This window comes from Neomonachus schauinslandi, chromosome 7 (assembly GCF_002201575.2).
Source record: "Neomonachus schauinslandi chromosome 7, ASM220157v2, whole genome shotgun sequence".
Taxonomy (NCBI): Eukaryota; Metazoa; Chordata; class Mammalia; order Carnivora; family Phocidae; genus Neomonachus; species Neomonachus schauinslandi.
In genome coordinates this window covers 120456006-120472251 of record NC_058409.1, presented here as the reverse complement: position 1 = coordinate 120472251, position 16246 = coordinate 120456006, and the positions used below count along the sequence as shown (strand labels likewise).

General features: G+C 34.6%; 1 protein-coding gene across 1 annotated transcript in view; it reads right to left on the bottom strand.

Annotated features, from left to right (window-relative positions):
- The window catches only part of RICTOR (RPTOR independent companion of MTOR complex 2), a 126520-nt gene that overhangs the window by 12766 nt on the left and 97508 nt on the right, over nucleotides 1-16246 (bottom strand). The window contains exons 26-35 of the mRNA XM_044917164.1: nucleotides 12212-12321; nucleotides 11675-11762; nucleotides 10451-10543; nucleotides 9991-10097; nucleotides 9057-9286; nucleotides 6528-7536; nucleotides 6175-6246; nucleotides 2895-3072; nucleotides 1817-1901; nucleotides 773-1006 (exon numbers count right to left, since the gene is read on the bottom strand). Coding sequence (XP_044773099.1) covers nucleotides 773-1006; nucleotides 1817-1901; nucleotides 2895-3072; nucleotides 6175-6246; nucleotides 6528-7536; nucleotides 9057-9286; nucleotides 9991-10097; nucleotides 10451-10543; nucleotides 11675-11762; nucleotides 12212-12321 — 2206 coding nt within the window. The remainder of the gene's footprint in view (nucleotides 1-772; nucleotides 1007-1816; nucleotides 1902-2894; nucleotides 3073-6174; nucleotides 6247-6527; nucleotides 7537-9056; nucleotides 9287-9990; nucleotides 10098-10450; nucleotides 10544-11674; nucleotides 11763-12211; nucleotides 12322-16246) is intronic.

Here is a 16246-nt window from a genome sequence, read left to right as displayed (position 1 = left end):
CTAAAGATGTGTGTGTACACACACACACACACACACACAGACACACAGACACACAGACACACACACACCGGAGTATTACTTGGCCATAAAAAAGAATGAGATCTTGCCATTTGCAATAAAGCTAACTGAAGTCATCAGAAAAAAACAAATACCATGATTTCACTCATATGTAGAATTTAACAAAACAAACAAAGAAAAAAGACACAAATAAACAAAACAGACTCTAAAACACAGCAAACAAAACGGTAACTGCCAGAAGAGAGGTGGGTGGGGCCGGGATGAAAGAGATAAAGAGGATCAAGAACAGATTTATCTTGATGAACATACAGAATTGTTGAACCACTATACTGTACACCTGAAATATAACACTGTATGTTAATTATGTTAGAATTAAAAAATAATTTAAAAAGAAAAACAGAATTGTTGTATCATTATATTGTACATCCAAAACTAATGTAACATTCTATGTTAATAATAGTCCAATTAAAGAAAAAAAAGACAACAGATCACACGAAGAATCTTGTGTGCTAGGCATGAATAGCCAGTAAAGAACTGTCAACAGACTAATCCCAGGGAATAGTATGAAAGATGAACTGGCAGGGGCCAAACTTGGAGACGAAACACTACCTCCAACCCTCCAATAGGGAAATGCTGAGGGACCGAACTAAGGCTGAGGTAGTGAGAATGGAGTAAGAGGGATGGTCAACAGAGGTGGGACAAGATTTGTGACTGGAGCAATTTAAATTAGGTGGAGATGGACATAATCACTTACCTGAATGACTACATATTGCACTTAGTTGATTACTGGGCTGGAAACCCAGAATTTCGATACAGACACAATAAAGGCAGTTATCATCTGTATGCTCCTGTAATCCAGTGTCTTCTGTACTTTCTAAAAACAGAGAAGCATCTGAATGGATTGAATTCATTATTTCCGTAAGACTCATCTGCTGTCGTAGCAAGTGAAAAGAGTTTTTTACAAGACCTCCAGTTCCAGATGGAAGACCTGTGCATAAGTAAATATGAAACAAAATCCGATAAAGATAGTATCAATGATACCTCTTTTCAAGACGTCTCAAACTATGTGAATTTTTAAATTAGGAAAATTAGGGAAGAAAACCAGAACTCTTTTTATGACTCAAAATCTTAACCTTAACTGAGGAGAAAAGAGAGTAATTTGCTTAAAATTAGGAAAATAAAGTTAGCAGATAAGCTTGTATTACTTCAATATAAAATTTTAAATGCAAAATGGAAAATTAAAATTATACAATTAAGACATAATTTCAATTATTCTCAGTATTTCCATAAAGAAACGTAATAATTCTGAGTCTATCTAAAGAGGTACTTGTTAGAAGAAAAAAAAAAAAAAGATTATGAAGCTTTAAACCTATGGCTGACATGCATATATTCATTAAAATCTTACTGTTCATAACAAAGAGAGATCATGTAATGCATAAGTACGTTTTTATCTCTCTCCTCTCCCCACACATCTGTTTCTTAGACCTTTGAGAATCAGCATTATAAATTTTTCATGCATTAGTTTTTAAAAACAGAATCAAATGATCTAGTTTTTGTCTTCTTGAGAGGCTGGGTAGAACATTTTCTTAAGACCCTCACAAAAATATATTGTGGTTTAGTTTTAAATGGGCTCAAACAATTATTTTGGCATAATTTTTAAATTGACCCAAAAGTAAGTATATCTGAATTTTAATGTCATCCTACTGAAAAAATTTTTTTAATCAACTTTGTTTTAAAAAGAATTTTCTTTTTAATATAAAGAAGAGTCAGTCTCATGAGAATAGAAACCATGCATTACCTCCTGCCTCATGGGCAAACACTCTGGCACTTCGATCATCGTGTGGAGGTATGTTTTTTGTCTGAAAATAGGGAATATCCTTTACCTAAAACAGTAAATTACAAAGAAGTTCACTTTATGAATATTAGCAAGATTAAATGAAATGCAATTTAAATAGAATTACTACAGCACATGAACGTACAACAAAAAGTTCATGAAAGAAGGTTAAATTACCAAAATTTGATAAAATAACAAATAATCCTTAAGTTCTTATCTACTCTTGGTAATTTAAATATTAAAATAATTATTTTTAGAATTTATTTAAAATGTCTTTAGACTCCTGAGCAAATGCGGATTCTTTAGTACTATCTATCATGTAGGGATTTGTGAGTATCTCATGGGATTAGGACCACCTTATATGACTGGGCACATGTGGCTGTCCTGTGCAGGATAAATAGGTTCAAGGATTATTAAAAAAAAAAAAAAAGGGAATATACTGTATACCTCAAACTTACACAACTTTGTGTTCAATGTCAAAAAAACAAAAAATAAATATTAAAAAACAAGGATAAGTCAAATGTGATTAAAAAGCAAAGTTAAAAATTCACTAAACTTTTTTTTTTTTTAAAGATTTATTTATTTATTTGAGAGAGCGAGAATGAGAGAGAGAGAGAGTACATGAGTGGGGGAGGGTCAGAGGGAGAAGCAGGCTCCTCGCTGAGCAGGGAGCCCAATGCGGGACTCGATCCCGGGTCTCCGGGATCATGACCTGAGCCGAAGGCAGTCGCTTAACCAACTGAGCCACCCAGGCGCCCAAATTCACTAAACTTCTATAGAGAATATACCGATAAGAAATCAAACAAGATGCTGATTTAGTATGGGAAGAGAAGGAAGCATAATGTTCTGGGGACTTGGAAATACTAAATAAAAAAGTACAGAATAAAGTGAGAAAGGTGAAATAATTTTCATCATAAAATGTTTTTAAACAAAACTGCTTTAAAAAAAATTATCTTCTCCCAAAATAGTATTCACTCTAAATTATAATTTCTAGTAAGCAGTTGTACAACATGAAATAATAGGAAAATAGAATTCATGATACCTGGAATATATCATTGATGTCTACTGGAAGAGCAAGACCAATATAGTCATCTGAACTACCATACGTTGCACTGGACACCATGGACCTCACTGAGGAGGATCGCTGCAGGGTATTTTGATTAATAGGACTTAATAAATCTTCTTTATCTAATGAAGCATAACTTAAAGCTTTCATGAACCTATAAAACCATAAAAAAAAAAATCCCACTTGCATTAGTTTCTTGATTTGTAATATTTATCATATAGAGGAATTACAATTTATTTTTTTAACTTCAAAAAGATAAGTAGCTAGCCAAGTACTAAACAGTGCCATCTTGTTTATTAATAGCATATAAACACTTGAAATCATTTAGCTGTTATAAAATGATATACAAAAGACCATCCATAATGAGACTGTTTGGAAAAACAACTACTATGGCCTCCCAGGTAAAAGTGAAAAGGTGGGCAATCAAGGTAACTTTCAATACCTAGAATTTAAAAAAAAAATGTCCTCAGAAGTCACAGGTATGATCCAAGGAGTATCTTCACAATCATTTCAAACTAGTAAATTTGCTATCATACAACTAAGGGCATGTCTATTAACTCCATTTAACATTATTTTTATGAAAAATAAGAATACTTATCATCCTTTGTGTGGTAATTAATGCTTTAGCAACAAGATTTATGTAACACAGAAGACACAAAACAGCAATAATGTTATCATTTGTAAATATTACAAGACAGTTTTATTTATTTAATTTTTTTTTTAAAAGATTTTATTTATTTATTCATGAGAGACAGAGAGAGAGAGAGAGGCAGAGGGAGAAGCAGGCTCCCTGGGAGCCCGATATGGGACTCGATCCCAGGGTCCCGCATCCGGCTCCTTGCTCAGCGGAGAGCCTGCTTCTCCCTCTGCCTGCTCTGCCTGCCGCTCCCCCTGCTTGTGTTCTCTCTCTCTCTGACAAATAAAATCTTTAAAAAAAAAAAAATTATCATAGTAAAAACCACTCCTAATTTCTGCTTAAAAGACTCCTAACTGAAATTGACAAATTTCATAAAATAGGTCAGTGGTTTTAAAATTAAATTGTTAAGCCTCTCTTATTTCATAAAACTCTTAAAGGAGTATTGGAGGTGGAGGAGGTGGTGGATACTTGCCTTCCCAATCCCTATTTCAACTGACTAGCTCCATTTTAATCTATTCCACATATTGGGTTTCCACAGAAATGTTTTTGCGAAGAGAGATTCTCTACTTAAAAAGCAACATTCAAAAAGCTTAAAACCACTGATCTAGTCCAAATTCTATTAGATGAGGCAACTGAGGCCTAGATATTTCAAAATTCATGAACTTTACCACACAGATTCATAATAGTGAGCAAATGAGGTCTGCTTGGTTTTGTCCTGGATTGATGAAGTTTTGCAAAGCTACTGAAGTCTACGCAGATGAGACATTACAGCATAATTTATGAAACCTTCTTCAAGTTCATTCACTCAGTGCCAGGATTAGAATTTAGGATTAAGGATTCCTACTTCAGTGTTTGTTCTACCATGTCCCAAGGAAATATCTCAGTGAGATACGATTTTGAAGACTGCTGGACTCATGCTATCCATTATACCATAGGTATGTATCTGCATGCCTACCCTTTTAATTTTATAAGAAAACAAAACAAATAATAATAATAGTCCTTCTCAGACTGGATTCCAAACTGTTATTCTGAAGTAAATTTGTAGTTAGCTTCCATCACTTTCATTTTCTCTGAACTAACCACAGGTAAGAAGTAGGAATAGAAAGACTAATGCCGACACGGTTTTTTCCTCCATGGAACCTGGTACACACACAGTAAGTACTAAATACAATTTGAAAAACAAATGAAAGATTTGATGAACATAAAGTTCTGTTATGCCGTCACACCTTTGTACAAGCTGTTCCTGTCTCTTAACTGTTATTTCTTTTTATTTTTTTCCCTCCCAGAAATTAAAACATCTATTCATCCTTTATATAATGCCAATAACTTGGCATTTTACTCCAGGAGTAAAATTTCCAAATAACTTTCTTCTGGTCTAACAGAGAATATAGGAAATAAGATTCTAAGAACCCAGATTGGTTAGGAAATAAGTGATTTGGGGTAGCTGTCTTTTCTGGTCTATTCTTATGAATATTTAAACAGTACAACTCTTTAATCTATGCCTTCATCAATTTGGAGAGAAACGGCCTGCTTCGATGGGATATGATCAACCAAATCGTATGAAATCATAACAGCTCTCTGGTGACGTTGCACTGAGCTGTACGATGGTGCAACTCCTACTGCTTACTTTGCTCTGCTACATTCCTTACTGCTCTGGCTGCTGCAGTGGTCTCGAATTTTCAAATACTTTGTTGTAATACAAAAGTTTCCTCCTTTGCTTCCAGTTTTATCAGCTGTCCTTTCCTGTTATAGTGTTCCTACCAATCAGAAGCTTCTAATTGTTGCTCCCACAGGCCTGAAAACGTGATATCAAAGCTTGTTAGGATAAGTATCAACTTTGAATGTGGGTCAGAGGTATCTCTTCTGAATACAATTCATGAACCTTACTGCATAGATTGAGACTAGTGAGCTATTAACAGATTTGCCTTTGTTCTGAATCGATGAGGTTGCCAAAGATGGGTGAGTTCCTGTATGAGACATCACTGCATAATTTATAAAATTCTATCAAATGGGATATAATTTATTATCTGCTACAAAGGAACCCCTTCTACTAAATGCATTAGCATTACTGAAATAAAACTGCTTAATAACTTTTTAATGTTATTAAGAATTTGGTTCTGTAAAAGCCAAATGGGTTACATAAGGAAATAACTACCCATAATGCTAATGATGATGATATGTGTCAAGCACTATTCTCAGTATTTGACAAATACTAATCCATTTAAATAAATGGGAATTAATAACAAAAACTAAGTAAATTTTTAGAAGTATTTGGCCCAACAATAACAACAACAACAACAACAAAACAGGTACAGAACCTTTGCAACAACCAAATTTTACATTGCATATATTTTAAAGGTAAAATCAAAATTGTTTATTTTGATCAACCTGGTCACAATCTTTAGATATGGCATAGAAATTCCCTAAAAGTTCTTGAGCATAGGCAAATTGCTACTGCTGAATCCTGCAGGCCAATTAATTCACTTAATGTTCATTAGGTTCCTACTAAATAATCACAGCTACTTAAGACAAACTGAAAAGAATTTTACTAAAATTTGTAGTTACTTAAAAAATATAGTAATAATAAAGGTCAACTTTTGGAGCCTTAAATTGACCTACCTGAAAAGGTTGTTTGTTATTGTAGGTCTTAAGCTCCTGATTCCCCCGACATGCTTCTTTTTAAAATCGATCCTTGCAGAAGCGAGAAATAAAAAAAAACTTGTGACTTGTGTGTCCTTGCAAACCATAGATGTTTATTTCAGGGCCTAAAAGAATTTCTTTTCCCCCCTCGCAGCTGCAAGAATCCATTTCAAATCATATCGGGTAACTAGGAGCTTAGAGCCTACCATAGTAAACAATTACAATTGGTCAGTTCTGAGGCTTATGTAGATGTAAAACCTGTCTAGTGCTTTCCAGTTAAGTCTGTTAAAATGCAACCACTATTGTTCATTTTTAAATGTTCATTTGCTCACCTGCTTGGTGTTAACCTGGACTCAAAGCTGCTGGCCTTCATGGTGATGGTGTCGGTAAACAGCACATCTTTTGCTGGGGATGCCAAAGCCTCAGAATGAGATAAGGACGGATGCATTCTTTGTTGCTGCAATCTTTTCAGCGTAGCATAGCCAAAGGCGTCTCTAGAACTCGTGTAACTAAAGTTACAATCTGCTAGACTTTTAATCGTAGCAATAGAGGGTGCTTTAAGGGACTGTGCTCTTCTAGGAAGTGTGTGAGAAGAACCTGGAGGCACCAGGGACACGGAGTTTGATTTGGAGAGAGACAGATGGTTAGACTGTGGCGTCAAATAGTGGCTTGTCTTAACAGTTTTAGTACTTACCACAGTACTCATACTTCCACAGTCTGTGTCCACAGTCGTAGCATCGATACCTACTGTCTCTCGTGAAGGACTTGAACTCATTGAACTTATGCCACTTGTTGTAGTGTCTGTATTAAAACTTTGGCTACGTATCTTCATATGTGAGCTTGTTGAACTTTCTACGACTAATCTCTCTCGGCTTGTGTTTTCTCTGTGATTCTCTGTACCAAGACTCTTCGTGAATTTTAAGTCATTCTCTCCAATACTTGGAGTACTACCAGTGTCTTCAATGTGCTTATTCCCAACAAATGAAGTTTCTAATTGTAATGTCTTCTGTACTGTGGATATGGGTGTGAAATCATCACTATGATTAAAGTCAACACTGGGCTCCGTAAGTGTTCTGATCCGCCTGTTGTTTGTCTTATTTTCGGATAACAGTTTCCCTCCTTTCGGATCACTGCTACTACGATGTTTTTTATTAGGCAAAGTAAGCGAATTTAAGATACGATTCTTCACAAGTTTACTAGAAGCAAAGAAAGGGAATGAATTTTTATCCTTTATAGGTCCAGGTCGATCATAAAATGCTGGCTCTGTATCTTCATTGATGTCAAGAAAAAATGTACTGGTAGAGCTGCTGCCAAACCGGTCATCCTCCATTATGAACATACCTATGATCAAAGGATTGTTAATAAAAGCACATAAAAAAATGACAAAACAAAATCATGGCAACTGTTAGTGACATATTTCAAGAATATTTTGTTGAATAGTCATCTGGGAAAAAATTTTTTCAAAAATAAAGGGTTAAATTGCTGAGAAGCCACATAAAAAAAAAAGAACTTCCTGAGACCAAGTGTTTGAACTTAAATAAAATGTGAAATTATGTCATTATGAGGAACTTCTGTTATTTCCCAAGAAAAACTAAAGGATTCATTATGGCACAGTTTACATGAAGTGGTTTTTTTTGGGGTTTTTTTTTTTTTGCTTGACTGTTTTAATGGCAGGGAGTTTCCAAAACCTCTAAATATTCAGCATACAATTAAAGGAAAAGGGAGATTTGACCATGGATGTTCACTCAGTTGGTACAGATTCTTATTAATTTTTCAAATCACAATAGTGGGAGAAATTAATCTTATAAGAAATGAATTCTTAGTCTTAAAATATCTTTTAAAGAACCAAGTCAGAGCATTTTAAGTTCATGTTTAAATCAGTTAGGCTTATTTATTTTCCTTTAGGTACTAAGTAACTCATCTAAATTCAGTGTCTAACTCTAATAAAGAAAAAAGACTCAATCTGGGTGTCCAATGACATCTATGAGCTTTTATCCTATTTTTATTTTTAGCTTTTTGTTCAATAGTTATAAACTACTTCAAATTTATTTTGAAAGAAAGCAAAATAAAATCCCAAATAAACCTGCATAATGTATTTTCAGATTTTGTCAATTCTAAGATGCACATTTTTCACAAGTAATTCTCTAAAATCAGAATGCATCTTGTAATCAGTGGTATGTCCTAGTTTAATAGGCAATATTTTTTTCTTCTTTTTTAGTGATACATAAAATACTGGTGCATCTTATAATTCACAGCATCTTAGGCCTGGTAAAATATGGTTTGAAAAATGTTGCGCTATCTTCTTAAAAAGAACCATGTCTTAAGTTTTGTACGACTAACAATATTTAGCACAGGGCTTAAAACCACAAACTGTTTTTTATTTAATTGATTTTTGATACTCTATCTTTTAACAGTTTCAATATTTAGTTTTAAAATTTAGCTCTTCTCTCAAAAATGAATATGTAAATATAATATCTCTTAATAAATACATTCTGGTTCAACAATCTCTGTATCTGAAAAATGAGTGAAAAAGTATGTAAATGAAGGTAAGCAAATATTTACTTTTTAGATTTTATGATAAGCAAAAAGGGGAACAGGTTCTTCTGGCACATGGCTTATTTTTTAACTCTGTCAGTAAGACTTTTCTGAAGGCTATTTAGAAAAGCAAGGAGAGAGAACAATGTAGTCTGGTGGCTATTACTCTCTGTTGTGAAAAGATAACACATTCTCCAAGACCACATTATTGCCAAATTATCTTATAAAAGTAAATTAGGAATGTAACAAATACATTTAAATTGTGACATTACAAATACAAATGTTAATTTCAGCTAACTTTATATGATCTTGTCAACAATACTCACTTGATGGTGCAGATTCACTTTCACTATTATGTCTAGAGCTGGTTGACTCTGAGTTCAAACTCAGGGTGCTTGGGATAGACGAAAGTTCATTACAGAGTTGTTCTACATCATCTGGAACCACAGGCCACAGATGTTTGCGACTGTGCCTTACAGAATCCCAGCTGTGACATTTCAGAATATCACAGCCCTGTTTGGTTTTGGCTATGAGCCCAAGCACATATACACAGGTCCTATATGTAAAAGATGTAGTAATGACAGTTTATAATTCCAAACTGAGATTTCTTAAAGCAACCAAAATATTAGTTTGCTATATGTACATTTGAATTTGCTTTAAAAGTCATTAAAAATTGTTTAGCTTGTAGAAAAATGTATTAAAATGAGTTAGGGGTAACTTAGAAGCCATAAGTAACATGAACACCTTCCTAATATAGATAGTAATTACAAAGAAGTAGTTTAAAAGAACATAATGCAATCTTAGGGGGAAAATGACATATATTAACTTTTCTGGGATAAATCTGGAATATATGGGCTATTGGACTACTGCATATACACTATACTTTCACTGTTTACCAGTTACTAAACTTCAACATTATAATGATAAAAATGAAACAGTAACATTAAGCAAGGAGTTCCTTAAGATGTTTACCTTAGTGCATCTAAAAAAAAAAAATTTTTTTTTTTTTTTTTTTTTTTTTTAAGTCAACTCTACTCCCAATGTGGGGCTTGAAATCATGGCCCCAAGATCAAGAGTCGCATGCTCTACTGAGCCAGCCAGGTGAGCACCCCACCCTTTTCTTTTTAAATCTTATCTCATTAGGATTTTCAGTGAATTAATAGTTCTATTGGACTACTGAATCATAAAATACTCTTCCCTCACAGCCATTTGTGAACAAGGATATATACATTAGAAAGATTTGTGAGTAAAATAACATACCCTCTGATTGAAAGAACCTCACACTGCTTTGCAAGTTTTAGTATATCTGGAATCACATTTTCTTCCTGTAGCAAATTGAGACCCCAATTTGATGAGCCAATATTTCCCTGAAAGAAAAGAAATCACTTATATCAAATATATTTATAAGAGTAACTCTTTCAAGAAATTTGGAGAGCTATCAAAAAATTTAACCCCATCTATGAGAGAGAAAAAAATGTGAAAAAAAACCCTTAAATATGGAACTTTAGAAATTAATGCTCCATTTGTCTTAGAAAGAAAACTAATAGCTTAATCATTTATTTTTCAGTCTAAAAATATATTTAAAATGGGCAGAAACAATCTTGGTCTTAGAATATTAATCTGAGAACAAGTTCTAAATAAAATGATTTTTATTATTAATGGGAAAATTTTTAAAAAATCTAAAAATGATGATGATCTTATAGAAGTGTTTATTACAAACCAAGGCCCAAAGAGATGCTTTCAGTTTTTTAATTTCTTCCCATTTATCCAAATCTGGTGTACGAACATTGTGACAGAGTTCAGTAATAATATTCTGGAGAAAGAAAAAAAAAAAGAAAAACAAAGCATGAGTAACAATATGTTTTCAATGCATCTTAAAACCAAATTTTTAAGGTTTGCATTTAGTAATGTTTGCATATTTAAAATTCTAAAATAATTTTATGTAAACTTTCTTAAGCAGCATTAGTGCAGGGGCTCTGACTTCCTATTCTGGAGTTAGCACTTTCTAGCCATGTGGTTTTGAGCAAGTTAGTTAATCCCCCATGCCTTAATTTCCAATCTCTAAAATATGGATCTGTTTCATAAGGTGTAATGATCTAATCATTACATACAAAGTGCTTAACAAAGTACTTAGTACCTAATATTATAAAAATGTTAGTCACATTATCAGTTTTTTAAATAGAACATAATACTAGTGAATTAAAAAAACTAATATGAAAGATATGTGCTCCAAAAGTCTTCACAGGCTTAATATAAAAATAGGACACTATAGAGTACATTTATGCAAAACTTTTGCTCCTGGGATGAACACTGATACAAAAATGAACTAAACTGCCAGATTACTAGAGTTCAAAAGACACACATGCAAATACTTCCATTTCTAAAATAAGAAAAAAGTTGCATTTATTGAAAACACTTAGTAGCAAGACATATTCACAGCCATACATTTGGTGTGCATATAATCAAAGGATAACTGCTTGACACTAAGCCTGTTATATTCCATGAAGTTTAAGAGAATAGTACAAACAGCAATTACACTTCCAGTTTGTTGCTCACCAAAGATAACTGAATCTGTATCAGGTTCAGTTTAACTTCCCAACAAGAACAATGAAGAAATTCAGTTTTTCGTATGTTTCTACTAACAAGATGAACTTCCCAACAAACTATAAAGGACAGAACTCAGACTTAAAGTGGCTTACTTTACGTAACAAATTAGCTATGCAAAAGTTGACACAGGGAAGTCAGGGAAAGGCATGCAAACCAGTGATCTATCAGGATTACGAACAAAGAATGCCTAAGTCAGTTATAAGATAGAGGGCTTTAAAAGCAATTATGCTGCTAACTTTAAGGCTTTTGAGTAGTTTTTGCAAAGGTAATACTTTAGCAATATTGAGATTTTTTTCTATAATTGTAGTTATTTAAAACAAGTTAATTATGTTTTTACCTGTACTTCCAACAAATGACAGCCTGTTTTGTGGTGTACCAGTTGTCCATAGAGGTGTACAGGCAGGTAGACATGAGGACGCTGTAATCTAGTATAATAAAGATGATTGATATACCTATTGCCTCATTTACAATATGCTAATTAAAACAAGGACTACTAATAAAGTACTAGGTAAAGATGTAATCTCTCGGCATACATAAAATATGGAAGTGGAAAAGCGTGAGGATTTCTCTAGAAAAATAACAGTTTAGCTGGCCTCAAAGTAGTGAGTAATAGTAAGAGAGCTGAGACCAGAAAAACAGACTAGGGTAAAAGCATGGAAGGTATATAAATTTTATTAGTAAGGGTATTCAGCATGTTATGAGTGCCACTGGAATTCTTGAGTGGTCAATGATATGCTTTAAGATTTTTTTATGTCAGTGAAGGGAATAAAATTTCTAAGTACTCAGAAAATTTCAAAAAATAAAGATTATGAACTGATTTTGAATTTTATACTAGAGGACAAGTTAATAAATTATTCCATTAACTAGACTGTACCTTTGGTTACTCCGACGAACATAGTTATCACCATCAATTGGCTTTCGATAAGTAGTAAGTGCTTCATTAAGTTGTTCCTCAATCAAGTCAACATATTTTGAATTATATTCCTGGAAGATAATACTGTCTTAATTGTATACAGTATTATATTGTTCATTAAATTCATAACATATTAGGTACCTACCAAATCTTAAAAGCATAAATATGAGAAAAATGAGTATCTGTACAGAAAATTTAAAACATTTTTAAAAATGGTAGAACAAGGTATTATGAATGCAAATGCTCTATCATACCCAAAAGCTGCCTGCTTATACTCTTATCCCCATTTTCAATTATTATTTTAGAGTCCATATAAGTAATAGTTTTGTTTTTCATCTTATTTAAATCCCTTTCCCCATTAAATATGAACAAAAACTAGCCTCTTAATATTAAACCATAAACATATTCACTAGAAATTTAAAAAGGAAAATTAAATGAATTGTATCATTTTAGCACCTTCTGGCATCTCTTTCCCCACTGATTTGAATCACCTCAAATGTAAAAAATGTTTCCAACTAAAACTTGAAAAACTAGCTAAATTCTTTAAACTGAAAGTCAGTCATACTGCCATCTTCATTGCAAAATATCTCCACTTTACTTTTCCCCTTTTATTTTTTAACATTTTTTAATTTAAATTCAATTAATTAACATATAACGTATTATTGGTTTCAGAGGTACAGGCCTGTGATTCATCAGTCTTATATACTACCCAGTGCTCATCACATCACATGCCCTCCTTAACGCCCATCACCCAGTTACCCCACCCCTCCACCCACTTCCCCTCCAGCAACCCTCAGTTCGGTTCCTATGATTAAGAGTCTCTTACGGTTTGTCTCCCTCTCTGGTTTCATCTTGTTTTAATTTTCCTCCCTTCCCTTATGATCCTCTGTTTTATTTCTTAAATTTCACATATCAGTGACATCATATGATAATTGTCTTTTCTCTGATTGACTTATTTCGCTTAGCATAATACCCTCTAGTTCCATCCACATCATTGCAAATGGCAAGATTTCGGTTTTTGATGGCTGTGTAATATTTATGTGTGTGTGTACACCACATCTTCTTTATCCATTCATCTGTCGATGGACATCTGGGCGCTTTCCATAGTTTGGCTACTGTGGACATTGCTGCTATAAACACTGGGGTGCAGGTGCCCCTTCAGATCACTACATTTCTATCTTTGGGGTAAATGCTAAAAGATCTCCACTTTAAACTGTTTAGAAGGAATTGGTAGAACCTCTTTGGAAAGCAATTTGGCAGTATGTATCAAAATGTTACTTCACATACTTTTTTTTTTTGAAGATTTTATTTATTTATTTGACAGAGAGAGACACAGCGAGAGAGGGAACACAAGCGGGGGAGTGGGAGAGGGAGAAGCAGGCTTCCTGCGGAGCAGGGAGCCCGATGTGGAGCTCGATCCCAGGACTCTGGGACCATGACCTGAGCTGAAGGCAGACACTTAACGACTGAGCCACCCAGGCGTCCCATTACTTCTCATACTTTTTGGCTCAACAGCTACACTTTTAGAAATTTATTCTATAGAAATATATGTACAAGCATGCAAAGACATATGGAAGAATATCCAGCAAACACTGTTTACTAAACAAAAAAAGTTGGAAACAATGTAAATACAGGAGTGGTTATAAAAATTAAGGTACATTCACATAATGTACTATGCAGCCATCAAAAAGAACAAGTTAGATTTAAATGTATAGCTCTGAAAAGATCCCTCAGATATACTGCTAAATGAAAAACTTATCTACACTTGAAAATAGAACTCATTTGTATTTTTAAATAAAGAGTATGTACATATAGGGGACTCAGTCGTTAAGTGTCTGCCTTCAGCTCAGGTCACGATCCCAGCGGCCTGGGATCGAGCCCCGCATCGGGCTCCCTGCTCAGCGGGAGGCCTGCTTCTCCCTCTCCTGCTCCCCCTGCTTGTGTTCCCTCTCTCGCTGTCTCTGTGTCAAATCAATAAATAAAATCTTAAAAAAAAAAAAAAGAGTATGTACATATAGATGGATAGAACATCTCTGAATGCTCACAAATAAACTATTACAGATATTACCTTCAGAAAAGACAGATTAAGGGCACAGGGAGACATTTTTCATTCAAAACCATTTTAGACAACTTGAATTTGGTTAGTTACCTTAACTCCCTACTTAAAGCCTCTAAAAACATACTTTTCCTTTTTTCCTTTAGGTTCCACATTTACTTTGTAATAGTAATATGAGGTTTTACTATTATCAGTGTGCCATAATTATTACTACTGCTACGATTACCACTACACTACTACCAAACTCTCCTCTCTATATGAAAATCTTAGTGCAAAAAAGGCAGATATTCTGAGCTTTATACAGGAGTAGTTATATTCCTGTGGTTAATCTTTTGACCAGGGGCATTCATTTAGAAAACACTAGCCAAAGGTCAGGGGTATGGTTTATAGCTGTGAAATGCACTGAGTTTCTAATGTGGGTTATCTTGAGGATTCTGCCCAAAAGGACCAATCTGGAGGGGTAAGAAAACCCCAACTGAGGGGTGGACCTCTACCCCCCTCTGCCTACCTAGGAGGCAATATAAGTAGGCAGGCAGAGGAGCCGCTGCCCTAGTCAAAGGAACTGAAAATAAGAGATCCACAGTGGTGAGGTCTTTGAGAAACTCAGGACAGTAACCCTCAAGTAGAAGAATTAACATTTGAAATCTGCCACACTCAAAGCTAAATAGCCCAGATAACAATTGTACCAACTGAGTAAGTCTGTTCTTGCCCCCCATGCCTCTTCCTCTTCCTGCTCCAAAGCTGAAGAAGCCCTAAACTGGCAGGCAGCTAGTAAATGGAGAGGAGATGAGCACAGAGCGTGATGAGATTAACCGAATCCTCCCTCCACTGTAGTGTTTGTATGTCTATATCAGGCCTGGGTGCTCGGGTGAAGTTTTAAACTGAATGAGTGAGAATTTTTAATATTGTACTGGCCTGGATGTTTTATTACCTTGAAACAGAGACAGTCTCAGTTCATGCTGGCATGCCATAAGCTAGTGGGAGGAAACTGAATACAGTGAGCATGGGCTTTGGAATCAAAAAGCACCCCTGCTCTGCTATTTTTAAGCTCTGTGACCTAGGATAAATTACTCCTCTAGGATAAAGCTTACTCTCCTTAGCCTCAAAATTTTCATTCACAAAATAGAAATAACAGAATATATTTCATAGGGTTGCCCTGAGGATTCAATGAAGTAAGACTTGAAATGGTAGACAATCAGTAAGTTAGTTCTCTTCCCTTTCTCCTTTTCTCTAATTCGAGAGAGAGGACTATGTTGTCTTTATTTTTTTACACCTTCCATTTACTGCCTAACTAACTGTAACTACAATTCAGCATCTGTTTGTAACTTGCTACTGAAAATGCTCTAGCAAAATTCACCAATGACCAAACTGTCAAATTCAACAGTTTATTTTATTTTCTATCGCTCATTTTATGTGACCTCTTTAACGAATATATATCACTGGCCTCTCCTTCCTGAAGCATCCTTTAGTGACACCATTCTCTCTGGCAATTTTCTCAGTGTCTTTGTCCTTCTATTCCCCTCATTAAACCAGAATGTTCTATAGGGAGGAATTTCCAGTTTTCTTTCTTTTTTTGTTCCTTTTATCTTCCCTGGTGATCTCACTCATTTCAGGTTTCAGCTACTACTATATACTGAGGACTCCCAAACTGCGATCTTCAGCACATATCTGAGCTCCAGATCCACAATTCCAAGTATTTTCTGGATACCATCACTTGGTCATCCCACAGAGCAATACAATTCAACATATTCAAAACTCATTAACCTCATCCTGCAAACCACTTTTTATAATCACAATCTCTTTTTTTTAAGATTTTTAGAAATTTATTTATTTGAGATAGAGTGAGCACCCGTGAATGAACATCAGTTGGGGGAGGGGCAAAGGGAGAGGAGAAGCAGACTCCCCACTGAGCAGGGAGCCCGACCTGGGCCTCAATCCCA